Source organism: Columba livia, chromosome Z (genome assembly GCF_036013475.1).
Source record: "Columba livia isolate bColLiv1 breed racing homer chromosome Z, bColLiv1.pat.W.v2, whole genome shotgun sequence".
Classification (NCBI taxonomy): Eukaryota; Metazoa; Chordata; class Aves; order Columbiformes; family Columbidae; genus Columba; species Columba livia.
This window is the reverse complement of record NC_088642.1, coordinates 3,207,586-3,227,479: the sequence shown is the minus strand read 5'-3', so window position 1 is coordinate 3,227,479 and position 19,894 is coordinate 3,207,586. Positions and strand designations below refer to the sequence as shown.

The window sequence follows — 19,894 nt, the reverse complement described above, 5'->3', positions numbered from 1 at the left end:
AGCAGCTGAAATCAATTACACCGGCACATCTCCTGCATCCTTGGCTTGTTGAGCTGGAGCTGAGCCACTTGTGTATTTCAAAACCTCTTCCAGCTGCAACTGGATCACGAGCTCACCTGGCTGCACCAGGTCAAAGCCCTGAGGGGATGTAAATCTCCCAAATTTAACTGACTTCTCTCTCTGTGAAGACAACACCACAGGATTTATTACTGGTCACAGAATACAGGGGTGAAGGAGTCCCCTCTGGCCACCAGTCCAGTTTTTTCATCCTTCTGCAGCAGTCCTTTTTCTTTCTGTATTTTGCGCTATCCATTCTTTACTTTGCTTCTTTGAGTCAGATGAGACTGAGACTACGAATGTGTATGTTCCACACAATAGCCAGACGCAGATATACATCCCCACACAACACTCAGCATGTTACATACCACTCCTACCTCTCTGGAAGAAGGCGGATAGCAATGGTCATGAGCCTCATCCTCAACTGTCACCTAACATTGGATTTCAGTACCATGCATGTGCCTTAAGAATGGCAAAAATCTAAATTCACGGGTATTTTTATCTTTCCTGTGCAGTTCTAGCTCTGCTGCTAAGTCAGAGAACTGAATGTCAAACAGCACGTGTTATCATGTGGGAACATCACAGCAGGGGAGAGCTGCTTTCAGCCCCTTAGCACTAGAGACAAACACATCATTTTATGGAACAGGGGTGAAAATCCCCAAGACCAAACCATTCCCCTTAATCAGTGCCTGTTTACCCAATCCACAAATGAAAAATGGAAATGGCAAAGGATGCTTTACCAAAGAGGCAGAAGGGCAAGAAGGAAAGGATTAAGTAAAAAATATACCACTTTCTGGATCAGAAAGGAAATTCATGAGGCAGCATTGTGTTTGCAGCAGAGTTATTCTGTCAGCCTACAGCTTGGAAAAGCACAGGGTTGCCCTGAAAGTCACCGACTCCCACAGTCACAGAATCCCAGAATGTCAGGGGTTGGAAGGGACCTGGAAAGCTCATCCAGTACAATCCCCCCATGGAGCAGGAACACCCAGATGAGGTTACACAGGAAGGTGTCCAGGCGGGTTGGAATGTCTGCAGAGAAGGAGACTCCACAACCCCCTGGGCAGCCTGGGCCAGGCTCTGCCACCCTCACCCCCAACAAGTTTCTTCTCATCTTTCAGTGGAACCTCCTGTGTTCCAGTTTGTACCCATTGCCCCTTGTCCTATCACTGGTTGTCACCGAGAAGAGCCTGGCTCCATCCTCCTGACACTCACCCTATACATATTTATAAATATTAATGAGGTCACCCCTCAGTCTCCTCCAAGCTAAAGAGACCCAGCTGCCTCAAGCCTTTCCTCATAAGGGAGATGCCCCACTCCCTTAAGCTCCAATTTTTACAGTAGAGTCACTGGGAGTAGCAAATTCACCGTTGGGCACCTTGGAGGACCTGTGACACAGGTCGGTTGACACTCTGCCGGTGGGACACCTACATGTCTCCTGCAGCAAAGGCAGGGGACACCAACAGTGGTGTCACTTCTGCACCAAGTGGGGAGAAGATGCTATTGGCCATGGGGTCAGCTCGATAAAAATGAACTCATCCTGCCTGAGATGCTGAATAATCATTATGTGGGCTGTCATTCATAAGCCCTGAACCACATCTGAAGCAAGCAGTCAGACACTAAAGCCTCATTAGTGTAAATGCCACTGATGCACTTAGGTTGCAAGTATTAATGATACTACAATGAACAACATTAAGGACTTGGCAAGACAGTATCTGGTCAATAGACTAAAATAAATAAACAAACAAACAAACAAACAAACAAATAAATAAAATTCTCTCTTTCTGCTGGGACAATCACACAATCAAGGAACAGTTTGGGTTGAAGGGATGTTCCCAGCTCCTCCAGTTCCCCCCCTGCCATGAGCAGGGACATCTTCACCAGCTCAGGTTGCTCAGAGCCCCGTCCAGCCTGGCCTGGGATGTCTCTAGGGATGGTTCATCCACCACCTCTCTGGCCAACCTGGGACAGGCTCTCACTACCCTCAGTGTAAAAAGTTTCTTCCTCATGTCTAGCTAGCATGTTCATGCTATTTATTTGTTTCCCAGTGATCCCCATCCTGCTACAGACACTGAGACAATTTAGCAAAGGCAGCTGCTTGGGGCACCAGCCAACCTCTTCTCACAGAAGTGCACAGTGTACTTTCCCACAATACAGCTTTTGGACGACACCGGGCTCTAGCACAAGTAACATGGGTTCTCTCTTGCCCCACAGATGTGTTTTAAACCCAGTTCCTCCACTCAGAAGGGTCTGGTCACAGAATGACAGAATCACAGGCTCGTTGGGGTTGAAGGGACCTCTGGAGATCATCCAGTCCAACCCACCTGCTCAAGCAGGGTCACCAGAGCAGATCACACAGGATCGTGTGCAGGCGGGTTGGAATGTCTCAGAGAAGGAGACTCCACAACCTCTCTGGGCAGCCTGGGCCAGGCTCTGGCACCTCAAAGGAAAGAAGTTTCTCCTCATGTTCACATGGAACCTCCTGTGCTTCAGTCTGTGCCCATTGTCCCTCACCCTGTCATTGGGCACCACTGAACAGAGTCTGGTCCATCCTCTTGACACCCACCCTGGAGATATTTATCACATTGATGAGATCCTTCTCAGCTTCTCTTCTCCAGCTGAACAGCCCCAGCTCTCTCAGTCTCTTCTCATCAGAAAGAAGCTCCAGACCCCTCAGTATCTTTGTGTCCCTCCACTGGACTCCCTCCAGTAATGGTTCTGCTGTGAGTGCTTGGAGACCAGCCCCCCATGCTCTCCCAGAGGAAGCATCAGTCTCACCCACTCCCTGGGCTCCAAGTATTGATTCTGCCTATTAACTCCCACTCTGAGCCACGTAGTTTCCTGTGAACAAAGATATATTTGCCTGTCAAAAGCTAAATTAGCACAAATGGAAACTGTCCTCCCCATCATCTTCCTCAGTCTGATATTCAGCTAAGAAGAAAAAGTGTAGGGCAGTTTAGTTTGATTTATACTCTTGATTAGTGACAAGTGACACAGCTGACTATGCTACTCCTTTTGCTACAGGAAAAGTACCATGTTTCAGCTTTAGAAGAATTACAGTTTCACCATCCCTGGAGGGTTTTAACAGATGTGGAGATAATGTTCTTAGGGACATGGTTTAGTGACTATGGTAGGTTATGGTTGTACTTGATGACCTTGAGGGTCTCTTCCAACCAAAATGATTCAATGATTCTATGGTTTATATCTATAAAAAAGAGTTGATCTATTTCATCACCAGAATGTTGTCTCCGTGCTTGCCTTCACTTCCCCTTCTGAAATCTAAATAACATTTATCCCTCAAAGGTCACCAGTCTACAGGAAAACCAACAGAGGAAGTCATTATTCTTTACCACAGGGAACACAATGACAACTGAATCACAACAAAGCACACAGTTGCACATGGGGTCTCATTTTTCCAGGTACCAGGCACTAAACACATCCCACTGCTCTTTGTCCCTTCAGGTCAATTGTAGCTTTCTAATCTACATTTTTCCTGGATCACATCCTGTACCCGGACACCACACAAGCTGCAAGTGCTCAGAGAGGACTCTTGGGTTTTTTTTTTTCTCTCGGTACTGAATGACCAGAAATGAGATGCTATTCACTCTGTAATTTTCCATTTTTGATTAATTGAGACTTTCTTCTTTTATAACCTTCATGTCTCCCATCACAACCTCACTTCCAGCTGAGCAGCTTGCTGAACTCACTAGTGAGAGACAGATTTGGCTTCCCAGTACCCCATCTAACTCTTACGTCTTTGATCATCCTCAGCTGGGCTGCTCCTGCTTTGATCAAAAGTCGGCTTTTCTTGATCATGCTACGTGAATTAAAAAGCCTGAGACTTCAATCCTGCCTTCAAGTGACACTTGGTTTGAGGTACTGGTTTGTCTGATATGCTGAACAAAGGTTTTAAAATATAATTGTGTGTAACTGTCAGGCGTCTTTTAAACAAGACCATTTTCTCCTGCATAAAAATGCCTTCTCGTTTGCTCGCTCCTGCATTGCCGGTTCTGCACTGTTTGCAGTGAGGCTGCAGCGCTTGTGCTGCAGGAGAGCAGGGTGCTGTGGGAAGGATTCCACCTACCCTGCAGGAAAAACAAAGATCTTTCAAAAAATATACATCATCCAGTGACTAAGAAATGAGAATAAATGAACCAAGCCCTGCAGGCTCCTACTAAGCCCTTATTAAAAGAACTGTTCAATTAGCGGTGCCTGCACTCCTCAGGATGGGCAGATCCATGGCCAGGCTCGGTCTAAATTCACCTTCACCACTCTGAGCCTTTCATGGGTTCCAGCACACACTATTCAAAGCACACGGGAACTCAAGATCATCTGGCAGGGCCAGCATGGGATCTTCAGACCCTTGTAGCAAAAATACTGCTGAGGTGGAACATATCATGGTTATAGGGGCTCTGGGAAACTCATCTAGATGTAGAGGTTGATTGACAGGTAAGTCCATGGCAGGTAAGGACAGAGACCCTGGGCTCTGCTCTCATAGACACTGCCTAGACTACACAATTGCCACCACAAACAAAAACAGCATCTGAAGTTGACAGAAATCGTAATGACTTTCCATACTACACCTCGCGAAACACCTGTGAACATACTGTTGTTGGAATCACAGAATTATTTTGGTTGGAAGAGACTTTCAAGATCAAGTCCAACCGTCAACCCAACACTGTCACCACTAACCCATGTCCCTAAGAACCTCATCTACATGTCTTTTAAACCCCTCCGGGGATGGTGACTCCACCACTGCCCTGGGCAGCCTGTTCCAATGCCCAACAGCCCTTTCCAGGAAGAAATTGTTCCCAATATCCAATTTAAATATCCCCTGGTGCAACTTGAGACCATTTAATTTAAATGAGATCCCCCTGCTCTGAGACTTGGCAAGTGAAACAGAAATGTTTGATGCCTTTAGATTAATTCACACTTCACTATGGCTGTGGAACAAAAAAAAGTCACATTGCTGCATGTGTTGTTTCTGCTGTTTGGGAGCCTGTGCTGACTTGTCCACACCAGGATGAAGCCTGAAAGGCTGAACTGAGAGAGAAGATGCTGTGGGCACAAAGGAGGAGGCTGGAGAAGCACCAGTCTTCTCCTATACAGGTTAATGAAACTACTTCACTATCTCCTCCTTGGGACAACAAATATTAAAAAAGATGTTTCACATTCCTCCTGGCTACCACCTGCTGATGCCAATGTGACTGGCAATAACTGGTTCACAGAATCACAGAATCCCAGAATGTCAGGGGTTGGAAGGGACCTGGAAAGCTCCTCCAGTGCAATCCCCCCATGGAGCAGGAACACCCAGATGAGGTTACACAGGAAGGTGTCCAGGCGGGCTGGAATGTCTGCACAGAAGGAGACTCCACAACCTCCCTGGGCAGCCTGGGCCAGGCTCTGCCACCTTACTGAGAAAAAGTTTCTTCTCAAACTTAAGTGGAACCTCTTGTGTTCCAGTTTGAACCCATTACCCCTTGTCCTATCATTGGTTGTCACCGAGAAGAGCCTGGCTCCATCCTCCTGACACTCACCCTTTATATATCTGTAAACATGAATGAGTCACCCCTCAGTCTCCTCTTGTCCAGCTCCAGAGCCCCAGCTCCCTCAGCCTTTCCTCACACGGGAGATGCTCCACTCCCTTCAGCATCTTGGTGGCTGCGCTGGACTCTCTCCAGCAGTTCCCTGTCCTGCTGGAACTGAGGGGCCACAACTGGACACAAGATTCCAGGTGTGGTCTCCCCAGGGCAGAGCAGAGGGGCAGGAGAACCTCTCTGACCTACTGACCACCCCCTTCTAACCCACCCCAGGTACCATTGGCCTTCCTGGCCACAAGGGCCCAGTGCTGGCTCCTGGTCACCCTGCTGTCCCCAGGACCCCCAGGTCCCTTTCCCCTACACTGCTGTCTAATAGGTCATTCCCCAACAGGTCATTCAAATCCTTTAGAATCTCAATCTCTAATGTTACTAGATGTTGTAGATGGCTAACTGATCGTGAAGTTCCAGCATGTGGCTGTAGTTAGGAAAAAATGTGTCATTATAATTATAGAATGTCCTGTGTTGGAAGGGACCCACAAGGATCAAGTCCACCTCCTGTCCTTGCATATGACAACCCCAAACTTCACACCAAGTGTCTGAGGACGTTGTGTAATCTTTTCTTGAATACTGTCAGGCTTGGGGCCGTGACACCCCTATGGGGAGCCTGTGTCATGTAAAAAAAAAATATATAGATATATAAGCAAGAGAAGATGATCATACATCTTCATATACATTATGTGGTAATAGCTCCTCTGAGTTACTCCATCCAGTTTTTATATTTCTGGTCTGAGGGTTTGAGACACTAACAAGAGTTATGAAATGACCTGCAGAAATTATCTGGTTCCAAAAAGTATGATCTTGAGGGTCACTTCCAACCAGAATGGTTCTATGATTCTAACAGAGCAGAGGAGATAGGGACACTCGCACACCTACTGGTATCACGGAGACATGATGAGATGTCTCTTGTGACTGAAGTCTTGGAACAGAAGGATACAGACCCTTTAGGAAAGACAGGCAGGGGAGAAGAGGGGTGGTGTTACCCCCTATGTCAGTGACCAGCTAAAGTGAACCAAGCTGCACCTGAGATGGATGAGGAGCCAGCCAACAGCTTAAGGGTCAGGACTAAAGAGAGAGCTGGGCTGCTGGCATTGTGGGGGGGGGTCAGCTGCAGGCAACCCGACCAGGAAGATCAAACAGATGAGGCCTTCCATAAACAGATAGGAGCAGCCTCACATCCACAAGCCTGGGACCTTATGGGGTAGTTTGACCACCCCAGTATGTTGAAGGGACAACACGTCAGGGCAGAAACAATCCAGGAGGTTTCTGGAATGTATTGACAATAATTTCCTTCTTCAAGTGATAGAGGAGCCAATACTGGACCTTGTTCTCACCAACAAGGAGGGGCTGGCGGGGAATGCAAAGCTCAAGGGCAGCCTTGGCTGTAGGGACCATGAAATGGTGGAGTTCAAGATCCTTAGGGCAGTGATGAGGATGCACATCAAGCTCACTACCCTGGACTTGAGGAGAGCAGACTTTGGCCTCTTCAGTGATCTGCTTGGTAGAGCACCATGGGACAAAGCCCTGGAGGGAAGAGGAGCCCTAGAGAGCTGGTTAATATTCAAGGATCATTTCCTCCAAGCTCAGAAGTGATGCATCCCAACTTAGAGGGTGTCAGGTGGAAACACCAGGAGGACTGCATGGATGAACAAGGAGGTCCTGGGCAAATTCAAGCTCAAAAAGGAAGCCTACAGAGGGTAGAAGCAAGGACTAGGAGCCTGGGAGAAATCCAGAGAAACTGAACATCCAGGAATAAGGTTAGGAAAGCTAAAGCCCTGATAAAGTTAAATCTGGACAGGGACACCAAGGGCAACAAGACAAGCTTCTGTAAGTAGGTTGGCGATGAAAGGGAGACTAGGGAAAATTCAGACCCTCTCTGGAAGTAAACAAAAGACCTGGTTGCCCAAGGCATGGAAAAGGTTGAGGTATTTCATGACCTTTTTCCCTCAGTCTTCACCGGCAAGTGCTGTGGCCTCACTACCCAAGTTGTAGAAGGCAAAGGCAGGGACTGGGAGAGTGAAGAACCACCCACTGTAGAAGAAGAGCAGGTTTGAGACCATCGTGAACCTGCTGATCACCTACCTAGGATATCTTGAAATGTTTGGCTAGATTTGTCTCCTTACAGTGTCACAAGTTTTTCTGGGTTTTGATAACAGATTGCATCAGAAATGTCCATCCGCCAAGACAAGGGCCGTTTCCCAAGATTCCATGCCTGTCTTTCAAACTAAAGATTTTTGCTTAAAAAAACAAACAAACAAACCAAACCAAACCAAACCAAACCAAACCAAACCAAACCAAACCAAACCAAACCAAACCAAACAACAAACAAAAAAAACCCCAACAGAAGTGCTTCCATGAACCATCCCTAAATCCATAAATTTGATCTTCCACAGAAGAGGACTGGCTTTTACATTTCTGCCCTTTAAAAGCAGTTCATTGGTAGCTCTACGTCCCCCCCAAGTCACCTCAGAAAAGTGCATACATCCATCATATCTCAGAGACACCCCTTTTCCCGATTTCTTGTTTGATCCAGTGCCGTGACATCCCAGACAGTTAACACATCTGTACATTTAAGATAATAGCTGCGATACTCTCCAGATATGTTTTTCATTCACGACTATGAAAGTTCCTGGCAAACTGGCTCTGGCTGCTCACTACCGTTCTGATTTTGATCTCATCTTCATGTCTCAGCACATGGACCACTTGGGATTGCTTGGCTCTGCTGCCCACATCAGCAGCATGAATTGACCAAAAATCCACTCCAGCTAACACCACATTGTTTCCTTCTCATGTCTTCACTTCTTCAGGACCTATGTCTCTCCAAAATTTTGGTCTGATATACTACCCAACACAGCTCTACTGCAACAGCTGTGGGTGCAGCAGCAGGAGCTAAAGCAGAAACAGCCCAACAATGTGTCACCCTCAGAACGATTTACCGGAGAGTACAGTCAATCGCATTGGGTGTTTTGTGAGGATGGACCCGACATGTTACAACTGCACAAAAATTTAGTACTGAAAACAGTTTAACAAGTTATCATGTTTTAGTAAACTTTTTATAAATGCTTTATATTCCTTCTACCTGCTGTATGGACTGGAAGAGTTTCATTCACGGAGAGTTCGTGGTTGCAAGATACAGTGATTTCAAATTGGGTCCATCTTTTTGAAACACCCTGTTTTTTGCAGGAGACTCTGGTGTTTCTTTTCTTTCATAGTTGACATATAATTAGTTTTGTGCACTTTAGACATATCTCTAGAGCCCTGTAAATATATACAAGTAAAATCAGGTCAGCAAAATGTAGCCTGCAAGTTTTCCATTTGATGGAAAGAATTATTCATTAGAGGAAGGCTTGTTTTCAATTCATATCAACTGCCTGAAGCTGGGTGTTGATTAAGACTCTCAGGAGACACCTAGTGATAACACAGTGAGAAAGGTGGTCAAAGGTAAACAGTGAACAATTTATGACATAATTCTACTGTTATTCACCACATACTCTCACCTCTTGTCTCACCTTGCATTTATACAGTTCTTTTTGTTTTACTGTATTCTCAGCTTTCAGAAAGTAGACAAATATATAAATAATATCTATAACGCACTTATGCGCAATGTATGTTGCAGATAGACTTATCTCTAACTCAAAATACTCATCACTCAGCCCCACAGTCATTAACATGACACAGATTTGAAATTTGCATCTTTGATTGATATTATAACCTTTGAAATTTACACATAGTATGTATTTTGCAGTCAAGGGTATTGGTTCCCTGTCCTGAAGTCAATGATGGTTCAATTGTCAAGGGTGCCTAGAGGGGGAAATCTATATTTATTAATGCTTCCATGTCCTCAAGAAGAAATCTGTCTTTGTGCCACATTCGGTTCTTTTAGATGTCAAGTGCCTAAACTGAAGACTTTTCATATACAGACTATAGATGCATACACAAAAAAAGGGCAACGAAAGTAGAGATATGTAGACAGATAGATACATACATACATATATAGACTAAATCATTTTTCCCTTGCTCTGAGTGAAAATCTGCAGCTTAAGCTGATTCTTTTTATCAAGAAACGTAACCGGTTGAACCAGCTGAGAGGTGGGTAGGTAGCACTCGTATGGGATCACGTTACAGCAAAGAGCCTCAACAGGAACTACAACATTTCTGTGGTTCACTGAGACTGGATGATTTTTGGCAGGTTAACCTCTGTGCTTCCGCTCACCACTGAAATGCTACCAGCTACACAGCTGTGGTGGTGTATGGTTACCAAAATGATGATATTTTAAATAAAATACGTAATTATCCAGAAATAGTTTTATTTATACATAGGAATTAAATGTAAGCTTCTATTAATTAATTTTATTTTTTCTTTAACTTATGGTCTTCCTAAAATTTCCCTTCTCCTTATTGAACTTGATACTACACATCACTCAGGATTTTTAACCTCTCCAGCTGAGTTTCCAGTAAGATATCCCAAATATTCACACTATGCCTGTACCCAGATTAGTGCAGATGGCCAGCGATAGCTATGGAGCCCTTTAGGCACAACTACAGCCAGTTTCCTGACTATGCTCTTCATGACCCTTCAGATATGTGTCAGTCAAAAGGATCCTGCCACAAATTAATACATGCAATGGCACATCAGTGCTTCTCATGTTTTCAAAATAGTGTAAATAAAGGAAATACTACTGTCTTGATAGAACACTTTTTCCCTATTAGGCCATGGATAATCTGTGTTTTCTCAGAATACATATTATATTCTAAATAAATATTTGGGCCAAGCTCTCCAGTGTGCTCTGTGTGCATCACACTGTCATGTTGAGGCATTTCCCACCCAAGTCCCACATTCCCACATATTGACACACAGATCTGGTGAGGGACTAGAAATAGGAGAGGCCAGGATAAGCAGTCAACCTTCTGCGTGCTGCATGGATGTCTATGGAATATTCCAAAATGCCCCCAAGGCCTTGAAGAGGAAAAACAGCACAACCCTTGGGCATCCCTGGCATCTTCTGTGCCATGGGGAGTGGTAATGAGCAGCCAAAGCAAACCACAAATCTCATTTTTCGCGCAGCCTGTGCTCATATTTGTGGTTCATACAAAGAGAGAGCGAGCTCTGCAGTCATCCCCTCGGGTGTCGGTACCTGATGCCTGTGTCACTGCCACTCTTCACTGCTCCGTCATCCGTGAAATTAAAGGTGCCGGTCCAATTTGCCAACTCCTCTCCATTCTGCCAGCTAAACTGCAGCCCTCTAGCAAGAAAACGAGGCAGTTGATATTTGATATCATTCATTAGGTTAAGTCTATCAGCATGAGTTCTCATGTCCTTTTTCTTAACACAGAAATGTGACTACGACATGTTCATCAAAAGCAATAAAAAGATACCGAGAACCACAAGACATCGTCTTACTAGTAGAAACACTTAATTTTTAATTCCCATGGACTCTACAAGTCCTTGGAGGAAAGCAACACCAGACTCACCAAAGAAATCAGAAGGCCAGTAATCATCTGTGCTCATAAATAATTTACATATGTGTGGAATGGAGAAGGGTGGAAATTCCATTCCCAGAGACCCAAGTGCAAAAACCTGGAGACTCATGTGGAAAACTGCAGGGCCGAAGAAGGAAACTCTCCAAACTTCCATTTTACTTCTACAGTAGCTGTTAAATGTGGTGGCACTGGGTCCTTTCTGTGATTTGTTGGCTGCTCTAGTAAAGGATTTATCATTTGATGACTTCTCTAAGTCACACTACGCTGCTTCCTTTCCCTGTTTGGGAAGATGACATTTTTTAAGGCAATGCATATCACAAACATCACAACTGCTTGTTTTCCAGCCTTACACAAATTCATTCCAAGACCCATGATGCCTGCAGTCTTCTGGAAACTCCACCTATAGCTGGGTAGAAATCTCACATGTATTTAAAAAAGCTGAGTCTGAAGAAACATTTGACAACACAAGTCAAATCTTCCCTATAACTAAGAAGTCAACGAAAAAGAATTGAAAGGATTGTTATTTTTAACCTTCTCCATTTTACCCCAGTTTCATCATTTCAGAAGGCTGGGAGCTGAGTCATGAACATTTGGTGCTGCCAATACTGAAAGTTAACCTTCTGGCTGGGCTGTGCAGGGACAGCCAGAAAGACATCTGCCAGTCCACTTTGCCCAAAAGAAACGGCATCCAGGACCGTGTTTTAGAAACAGACCTTAGTTTTAGAATCACAGAATGGTTTGGGTTGAAGGGCCCTTCCCAGCTCCCCCAGTGCCCCCCCCCTGCCATGAGCAGGGACATCTTCACCAGCTCAGGTTGCTCAGAGCCCCGTCCAGCCTGGCCTGGGATGTCTCCAGGGATGGTTCATCCACCACCTCTCTGGCCAACCTGGGACAGGCTCTCACCACCCTCAGGAACAACAATTTCTTCCTCATGTCCAGCCTCAATCTCCCTCCTTTAGTTGTAAACCATCACCCCTTGTCCTATCACAACAGGCCCTGCCCAAAAGTCTGTCCCCATCTTTCTCACAGGCCCCTTTTAAGTCCGGAAAGGTGCAATAAGGTCTCCCTGGAGCTTCTCTTCTCCAGCTGAACACCCCAGCTCTCTCAGCCTGTCCCACAGCAGAGCTGTTCCAGCCTTGAAATTCCTTTCTGGGTCAACAGGCTTATTGTTATACAAGGACTGGAGCATCTCTCAGACCACATCTATCCTCCAGTCTCATTGGCAGCAGTTATCAGCATAGGAAATTAAGAAGGAATAACATGGGATGTTAAAATAAGGTGTCTTTTCTTCCTGCAGCAGAAAAGGGGAGTAACTCTAAACAGCTCCAAAGCATATATTAGGATGGTGTATAGGTTATGTTATAATGGCTACAGGGTAATGCAGTGGTATGGCTTTTCAGGAAGTCACATAACTTCTACATTGCCCTGACAGTTTTTAATCAGCTGAGGCTGCCCAAGGTACAACCTCCGAGCAGAACATTGGTGTGAAGAAAATATGAGAAAATTCTCACTTTTACTGAGACACCTTCACTTTTAGGTTTGTTGAAATAAACACTTGTGATTCTCTCACGTGTAGCACAGTCTAACACATTTTTTGCCACAGTATAACTGGTATGGAAACATGCTTCTTTTGAATCTGTATATTTTTGTAAAAGACATCTACATACATGACCTTAAAAATATGTTTTAATTGGTAAGGGCAGCACTGAATGATAAATGTGGGGAGAGAGTAGAAGTGTGGGGAAAACAAGATGAAATTGTACTTTGTAATTGGTTTTAATTTAGATATTTTGGGCTTAGATATTTACTTGCAGACTGAAATAGAGAGCACTAATCTAGATAAATAGCTGGTGTCAGTGTGTCCTTCAGATGTGATCCTCCTGAAGCACAGCCAATGTTCCAGCAGATGAAATAAAGAATTAAAACATTCAGTAAAGCTCTTTCACTTAGTGTGTCTTCACTCCACATGTAACAGACGGAAGGAAGGCTGAGTAAATGATCGAAGGCAGAAGGGGGTGAACCTGTCCATAAAGCAAAATAAATTATAAAATGACTAATGCCCTTCTCTCATCAAGCCTTTTTTGAGAACGTGTGCTGCAGCTGAGGCACCAAGTTTAAAAAAGGACATGAACATTTTGGGTAAGATCCAAGAGGAGATCAGGAAGGCCAACATTGAGGAATGGTAGAAATGTCTCCTGATGAACAGCTTAAAATACTCAGCTTTGAAATGGCAGGATGGGGGATCCAATTGAGGTACAAAAATACCTAACGACGGGAAGCGAGGGTCTGGGTATGACACTTTTACATGGTAAGGACAAAGTACAAAGTCACAAGCTGAGCTTAGTGTCAGGAGTGAACTAAGTGTCCGATCCTGAGCCAGGCTGGAAAAGGGGATCACAGAGTGTTTTTTTTCCACAAAACAGGTACTCAGGGGGTTAATAACACATAGATATATATATATATCTACACAAAATATATCACTGAAGAAACATCACACAGCTCATAGGACTGCAAGACTGAGAGCAATCTGGTGCATTGTATCCTCACACAATCACAGAACCACAGAATCACGGGATGGTTGGGGTTGGATGGACCTCTGGAGATCATCCAGTCCAACCCACCTGCTCACGCAGGGTCACCAGAGCAGGTCACACAGGATCGTGTCCAGGTGGGTTTCAACGTCTCAGAGAAGGAGACTCCACAACCTCTCTGGGCAGCCTGGGCCAGGCTCTGGCACCTCAAAGGAAAGAAGTTTCTCCTCATATTCAGATGGAACCTCCTGTGTTTCAGCCTGTGCCCATTGCCCCTCACCCTGTCATTGGGCACCACTGAACAGAGTCTGGTCCATCCTCTTGACACCAGCCCTGCAGATATTTATAAATTTTATAAGTTTTCTGGAGTGATGGTCACATAAACCTCTTCCTCGTAAGAACAACTCCCATGAATAATGGTTTATAGTAATAGGACTGGTTAGAAATCAAGGATGAGACATTTAAAAACACTTAACCAAACTAATTGTGTTTCTGCCAAGACTGCTGAGAGTTTTACCATTGGTGTCAATCAGCCCTGAGTTGGGAGATTCCAATTTTAAATAAATATATTTTTTAAATTATCTTAGTTGTGAGTCCTAAGGATTCATTAAAGCTCCTTGGGCAAACTTACAAACAGCCTGAGAGAACAGAACAGACACATGAACTGCTCCTTCAACATCTTTCTCCAGCATATTATGATAGTTAAATTCTAACATGTTCACTCTTGGCACTAACTGCATTTAAACAGGTAAACAAAAAAGAGGTAAATTAAGCTTCTGTGAGTCAGAATTGCAAGAGAAAAGCACGTGCAGGACGGAAACACAAAAAAAAAGGTGGAGAAAAAGAAGCAGAACAAAAAAGAGGGTAAGGAAAGATTAAAGAAGGGAGGGAAAGCAGAGGAAATGACTTAAACATAGAGCTCTCCCATGTCATTTAGACACTTCATGTCACAGAGTTGGAAAAAAAGGCAAATTTTAAGCCTGGGATCATTACCTATGATTACCAATAGTGGATCTTTGCCATTTGCTTAATTTGCCCTAATACTATTTCCTTCTAAAATTAGTACATTTCTCCAACGTGTGATGCTGATGATAACGGAAGACTTTATAAAAGATTAAATGGCCAGAAACACTTCTAGTGCAGAGATGCTCTGTTTTGCCCATTCACTGTAAGCAAATTCCTCGTATGGGTTTATGGACATCATTTATCGGAGGACTTATCCCTATCAAATAAGAGTATGAGCAATGTCATGCCTTGCCCTAGAGAAACTGAGTTACGTTGGATGTCTTAACAATAAAGACCTTGAGTTTCAGGTGAAGTCAGACCAATATTTTGATCCAAATTGGTAACTGTAAATGTTGAATCAGCATGTGGTCAAATAAACACTGGCATAATGTAAGAATAGCAGGAGGGGATGAAAAAAACCCAGAAAATTAACAAAGCAGCAGTAATCCTGAAGGGCTTGTCAAGACCAGCTGTCAAGAAGCAGCGGGAAGAAAGCAAAAAAGCCTGTTGCCAAAATCCAAATGAAAAACAACTCCTGCACAAGCTGAGGTTTTAATAGCAGAGGAGGTCAAATAATTATGAGGGTTTTGAACTATAAGGCGAGAATGAGCAAGTGGATCAATTGCAGCAAGAAGCTTTGTGTCTGCGCTGCCGTCGCACTGAGCTCTCATCGCAGGGGTGTCTCGTTGCTTTTCTAAAGCGTGAAGGCAAGGTGAAAATTCAGCTCAGAGAAAAAGGTGAGGCTTTTATAAGGAAGTTATTCCACAGCAAATAAATGGAGAGGACCTAAAAGATGTTAAGCACAGCTGTTGGTCCTGTCCGGGCTCTAATCGGAGAGCAGGACATGGCCATGTGTGCAGCAGGATTTATTCAGGAGAGACCCACATGCTTTCAAGGCGTAAGAACAGTTCGGTGTGAGTGGTTAAGTGACACAGTGATCAGCACCGATGGGTGACGAGGGCTGAACAGTGATAGGGACATCACACAGGTGGTGCGAGGAGAGAATCATAGAATCTCCTGAGTTGAAAAGGACCCACAAGGATTGAGTCACAGAATCACAGAATCACGGAGTGTCAGGGGTTGGAAGGGCCCTGGAAAGCTCATGCAGTGCAATCTCCCCATGGAGCAGGAACACCCAGATGAGGTTACACAGGAAGGTGTCCAGGCGGGTTGGAATGTCTGCAGAAGGGCCTGGCTCCATCCTCCTGACACTCACCCTTTATTTATCTGTAAACATTAATGAGGTCACCCCTCAGTCTCCTCCAAGCTAAGGAGACCCAGCTCCCTCCAACTCCGGTCCCGGCACAGGACAACCCCACAGTTCACATCGTGTGTCTGAGGATGTTGTCTAGTCTCTTCTTGAATGGTCTTGGGGCTGTGACACCTCCTTGGTGAGCCTGTTCCATTGTCCAGCACTCTCTGGGTGAAGAACCTTTTCCTCATGTCCAACCTGACCTTCCCCTGTCATGGAAGAGTGGGCACTGAAGAGCACCTACCACTCCAGTGCCAACCCATTGCTCAAAACCCACAAGCTCATTTAATTTAATCCCAGCCAGCAGGCTATTTCCACTCATTTTTCAAGGCGGCAGATATCACTACCCCCATTCCGCACCTACCAGAAGCGTACTAAACCCAAAAGCAAGCAAAACCAGATAGAAACTGATGTCATTTTATAATGGCAAAGCTAAGCCAAAATCTGACTCAGCTTTCTGGCCAACCACAGATGGTCAAGCAGGGGGATGCAGAGGAGTCTATAGCCTCCTTTGAAGCGGTGAAAGGAAGATATAAATGTCTCCAGGAGCAAGGCAAAAGACTTAATTTTCTTTCTGAGCTCTCTCTCTTATTTGTTGTCACCTTTCCTGCTCTTTTTCCTAGCAGTTCCCACATTCCTCCTCTAGATACATTCTGTCTAGCAAAGAGGCCATTAGGAGATGACAGCAACCCCAGCTTCTGTGACTGCGGCTCCTGTTTAAATTATAACCTAATAGTATATATATTAATTCTGTATATACCATTAATAATTTTATTATCTTATTACTACAGTCCTGGTCATGGTGCTGCACAACACTGTTGTATACTACACAAACACGGATGCCATATACAGTCCTTCTCTGACACACAGTCCATTCTTCCTAAAACCAGTGGAAAATCAAAATCACTCACTTTCACTGTGCCTCAGTTTCCCCATTTCATAACTCTTCTGCCCTTGAGAGAAGGAACTGAAGATTTCAGTGTTAAATAATCATGAAAATGATCTTTGAAAATGGAAAGCAATGCCCTGAGCCTACTAACAGGGATGTCACAGAGATACAGGAAATTCAAATGGTTGATCTTGCTGAAGATCCAGTTCCTTTTTTTTTTTCTGCAAAATAAGGAAACTATGACTCACTGTGTCCACAGGGTGTATGGAAAATAAAACTAAAGCAGTGGTATGCATGAATGATCTGCAGATGAAAGTGACTGAAAACACCCACTAAAATGGACCAGCGAGTAAGTGGAGGTTGGGTAGGAAAGGGGAATATCAGGAGTCTCCAGTGTGAGACCGCACGAGTGAAGACAAGCATAGAAATAAAAATAAGAGGAATTTTGGAGTTTTGTGCAGGCCTGAAACAGCAAGTTTTTTGCATTGCAATTGAAAGGTATCAGAGAGGTTCAAAAGGGGTAAATCATCCACTGGGTAGCAAAAAGATGCTGAGATCAAGCCTCACGCAGCAGAGTCAAGGCAGACCAGCCTCTGTGTCCAAAACCTCCTCTTTACTGAGAAAAGAGCCAGACAATGAAGTTAGATGACAAAAGGAAAACAAATGCTTACTTGAATAGTTTAATATCACTTCAAGCACTTAAATCCATCTGGAAATATTCAAGGCACAACAATCTAGATAGACACAGCACAGGAAAGGGAGGAAGGGAGGAAGGAAAGGAAAGGAAAGGAAAGGAAAGGAAAGGAAAGGAAAGGAAAGGAAAGGAAAGGAAAGGAAAGGAAAGGAAAGGAAAGGAAAGGAAAGGAAAGGAAAGGAAAGGAAAGGAAAGGAAAGGAAAGGAAAGGAAAGGAAAGGAAAGGAAAGGAAAGGAAAGGAAAGGAAAGGAAAGGAAAGGAAAGGAAAGGAAAGGAAAGGAAAGGAAAGGAAAGGAAAGGAAAGGAAAGGAAAGGAAAGGAAAGGAAAGGAAAGGAAAGGAAAGGAAAGGAAAGGAAAGGAAAGGAAAGGAAAGGAAAGGAAAGGAAAGGAAAGGAAAGGAAAGGAAAGGAAAGGAAAGGAAAGGAAAGGAAAGGAAAGGAAAGGAAAGGAAAGGAAAGGAAAGGAAAGGAAAGGAAAGGAAAGGAAAGGAAAGGAAAGGAAAGGAAAGGAAAGGAAAGGAAAAGGAAAGGAAAGGAAAGGAAAGGAAAGGAAAATCTGCCTGTAGTCAGGCAGGTCCAATTTGCCTGTGCTATAATGCAAGAAAAATACCATGTGTGTGTTGGCCTCTTTGTGTGTAGAATCCATGGTCACAACCCTACCGGGTACACCACAAAAAAAATAAAACATTTCTGGGGTCAGCTCATGGACTTGAGCAGGATGCTGCCCTTCTTATGGGAGGGGAGAAGACCTTCTTATGCACTGGGAGAAGACCATTAGAAAAGGTTTTTAAAATGTATGAAAATACGTGGGAGAGCAAGAATGGTATATTCACAGCAAAAGGAAGAAAGGTGACCCACCCAGTAGATGAGGGAAAGGCTGTGGATGTTGTGTTCTAGACTTCAGTAAGGGCTTTGACACCATGTCCCACAGCATCTGGAGAAGCTGCGGCTCATGACCTTGGTGGTGTATCTGCAACGGATAAAGAACTGGCTGGAGGGCTGGGCCCAAAGTGTTGTGGTGAACGGAGCCAAATCCAGTTGTTGGCCGGTCATGAGTGATGTCCCCAGAGGTCAGTATTGGGGCCAGTGCTGTTTAATCTCTTTATCAATGATCTGGATGAGGAGATCGAGTACACCCTCACTAAGTTTGCAGATGACACCAAGTTGAGTGGGAGTGTTGACGTGCTAGAGGGTGGGAAGGTTCTACGGAGGAATCTGGACTGGCTGGATCGTTGGGCTGAGGCCAGCTGTCTGAGGTTCAACAAGGCCAAGTGACAGGTCCTGCACTTGGGTCACAACAACCCCATGAACGCTACAGGGTCGGGGAAGAGCATCTGGAAAGTGACTGGCAGAGAGGGACCTGGGGGTGTTGGTGGCAGCGGCTGAACATGAGACAGCATGTGACCAGGTAGCCTGGAGGCCACTAGCATCCTGGCTTGTATCAGGAACAGTGTGGCCAGCAGGACTAGAGAAGTGATTGTGCCCCTGTACTCAGCGCTGGTGAGGCCCCACCTTGAATCCTGTGTTCAGTTTTGGGTCCCTCATCATAAGAAGAACATTGAGGTACTAGAGAGAGAGCAGAGGAGGTGACAAAGCTGGTGAGGGGCTGGAGCAAAAGTATGACGAGGAGCAGCTGAGGGAACTGGGGCTGTTCATCCTGGAGAACAGGACCTGAGTGGAGATCTTATCACTGTCTACAACTGCCTGAAAGGAGGTTGGAGCATGGAGGGCCTTGGTCTCTTCTCCCAAGGAAGAAGTGATAGGACAAGAGGAAATGGCCTCAAGTTGCGCCAGGGGAGGTTTAGATTGGATATTAGGAAAAAATTCTTCCCGGAAAGGGCTGTGGGGCATTGGAACAGGCTGCCCAGGGCAGTGCTGGAGTCACCATCCCTGGAGGAGTTTAAAAGGTGTTTAGACAACTTTCTTAGGGACATGGTTTGGTGCTAGAGTTAGGTTATAGTTGGACTCAATGATCCTGAGGGTCTCTTCCAACTGAAATGATTCTATGATTCTAAATAATATGTGTCTCATGAAAAGCAAAATATAGAGGACGTGGGATATGGACAAGTCTGGTTACATCACACTTGTGGCCATGCAGCATTATACCAGGGACAAGCTCAGCTCTACATGTTATAGGGAAATGGTAACAATATAGAGGTGGAGGAGTATATTTTGACTAGCACCAAGAGCAAAATTGGAAACACAGGTGGGAAGCATCTGGATATAACCAGTATTTAACATTAAAAAAAGGTTTTGTTTCGCACAGCACATTTCACAATTGGGATAAACTCTGTATGAGAGATTCACAATGCAACAGCTGAAAAGCCTGATCTAAAATAATTTCTCAAGAAAGATAAAATAGACTTAACACCAATATCCAACTAGTCTGC

General features: G+C 44.6%; 1 protein-coding gene across 7 annotated transcripts in view; it reads right to left on the bottom strand.

The window, feature by feature from the left end:
- ST8SIA5 (ST8 alpha-N-acetyl-neuraminide alpha-2,8-sialyltransferase 5) overlaps positions 1–19,894 on the bottom strand; it is a 77,987-nt gene that overhangs the window by 23,841 nt on the left and 34,252 nt on the right. For 5 of the 7 annotated variants that reach the window (XM_065046894.1, XM_065046893.1, XM_013372000.3 and 2 more), the window contains one exon: positions 10,787–10,894. The exons of the other annotated variants lie outside the window; for them this stretch is intronic. In XM_065046894.1, the coding sequence (XP_064902966.1) occupies positions 10,787–10,894 (108 nt within the window). The remainder of the gene's footprint in view (positions 1–10,786; positions 10,895–19,894) is intronic. 7 annotated transcript variants of the gene reach the window in all.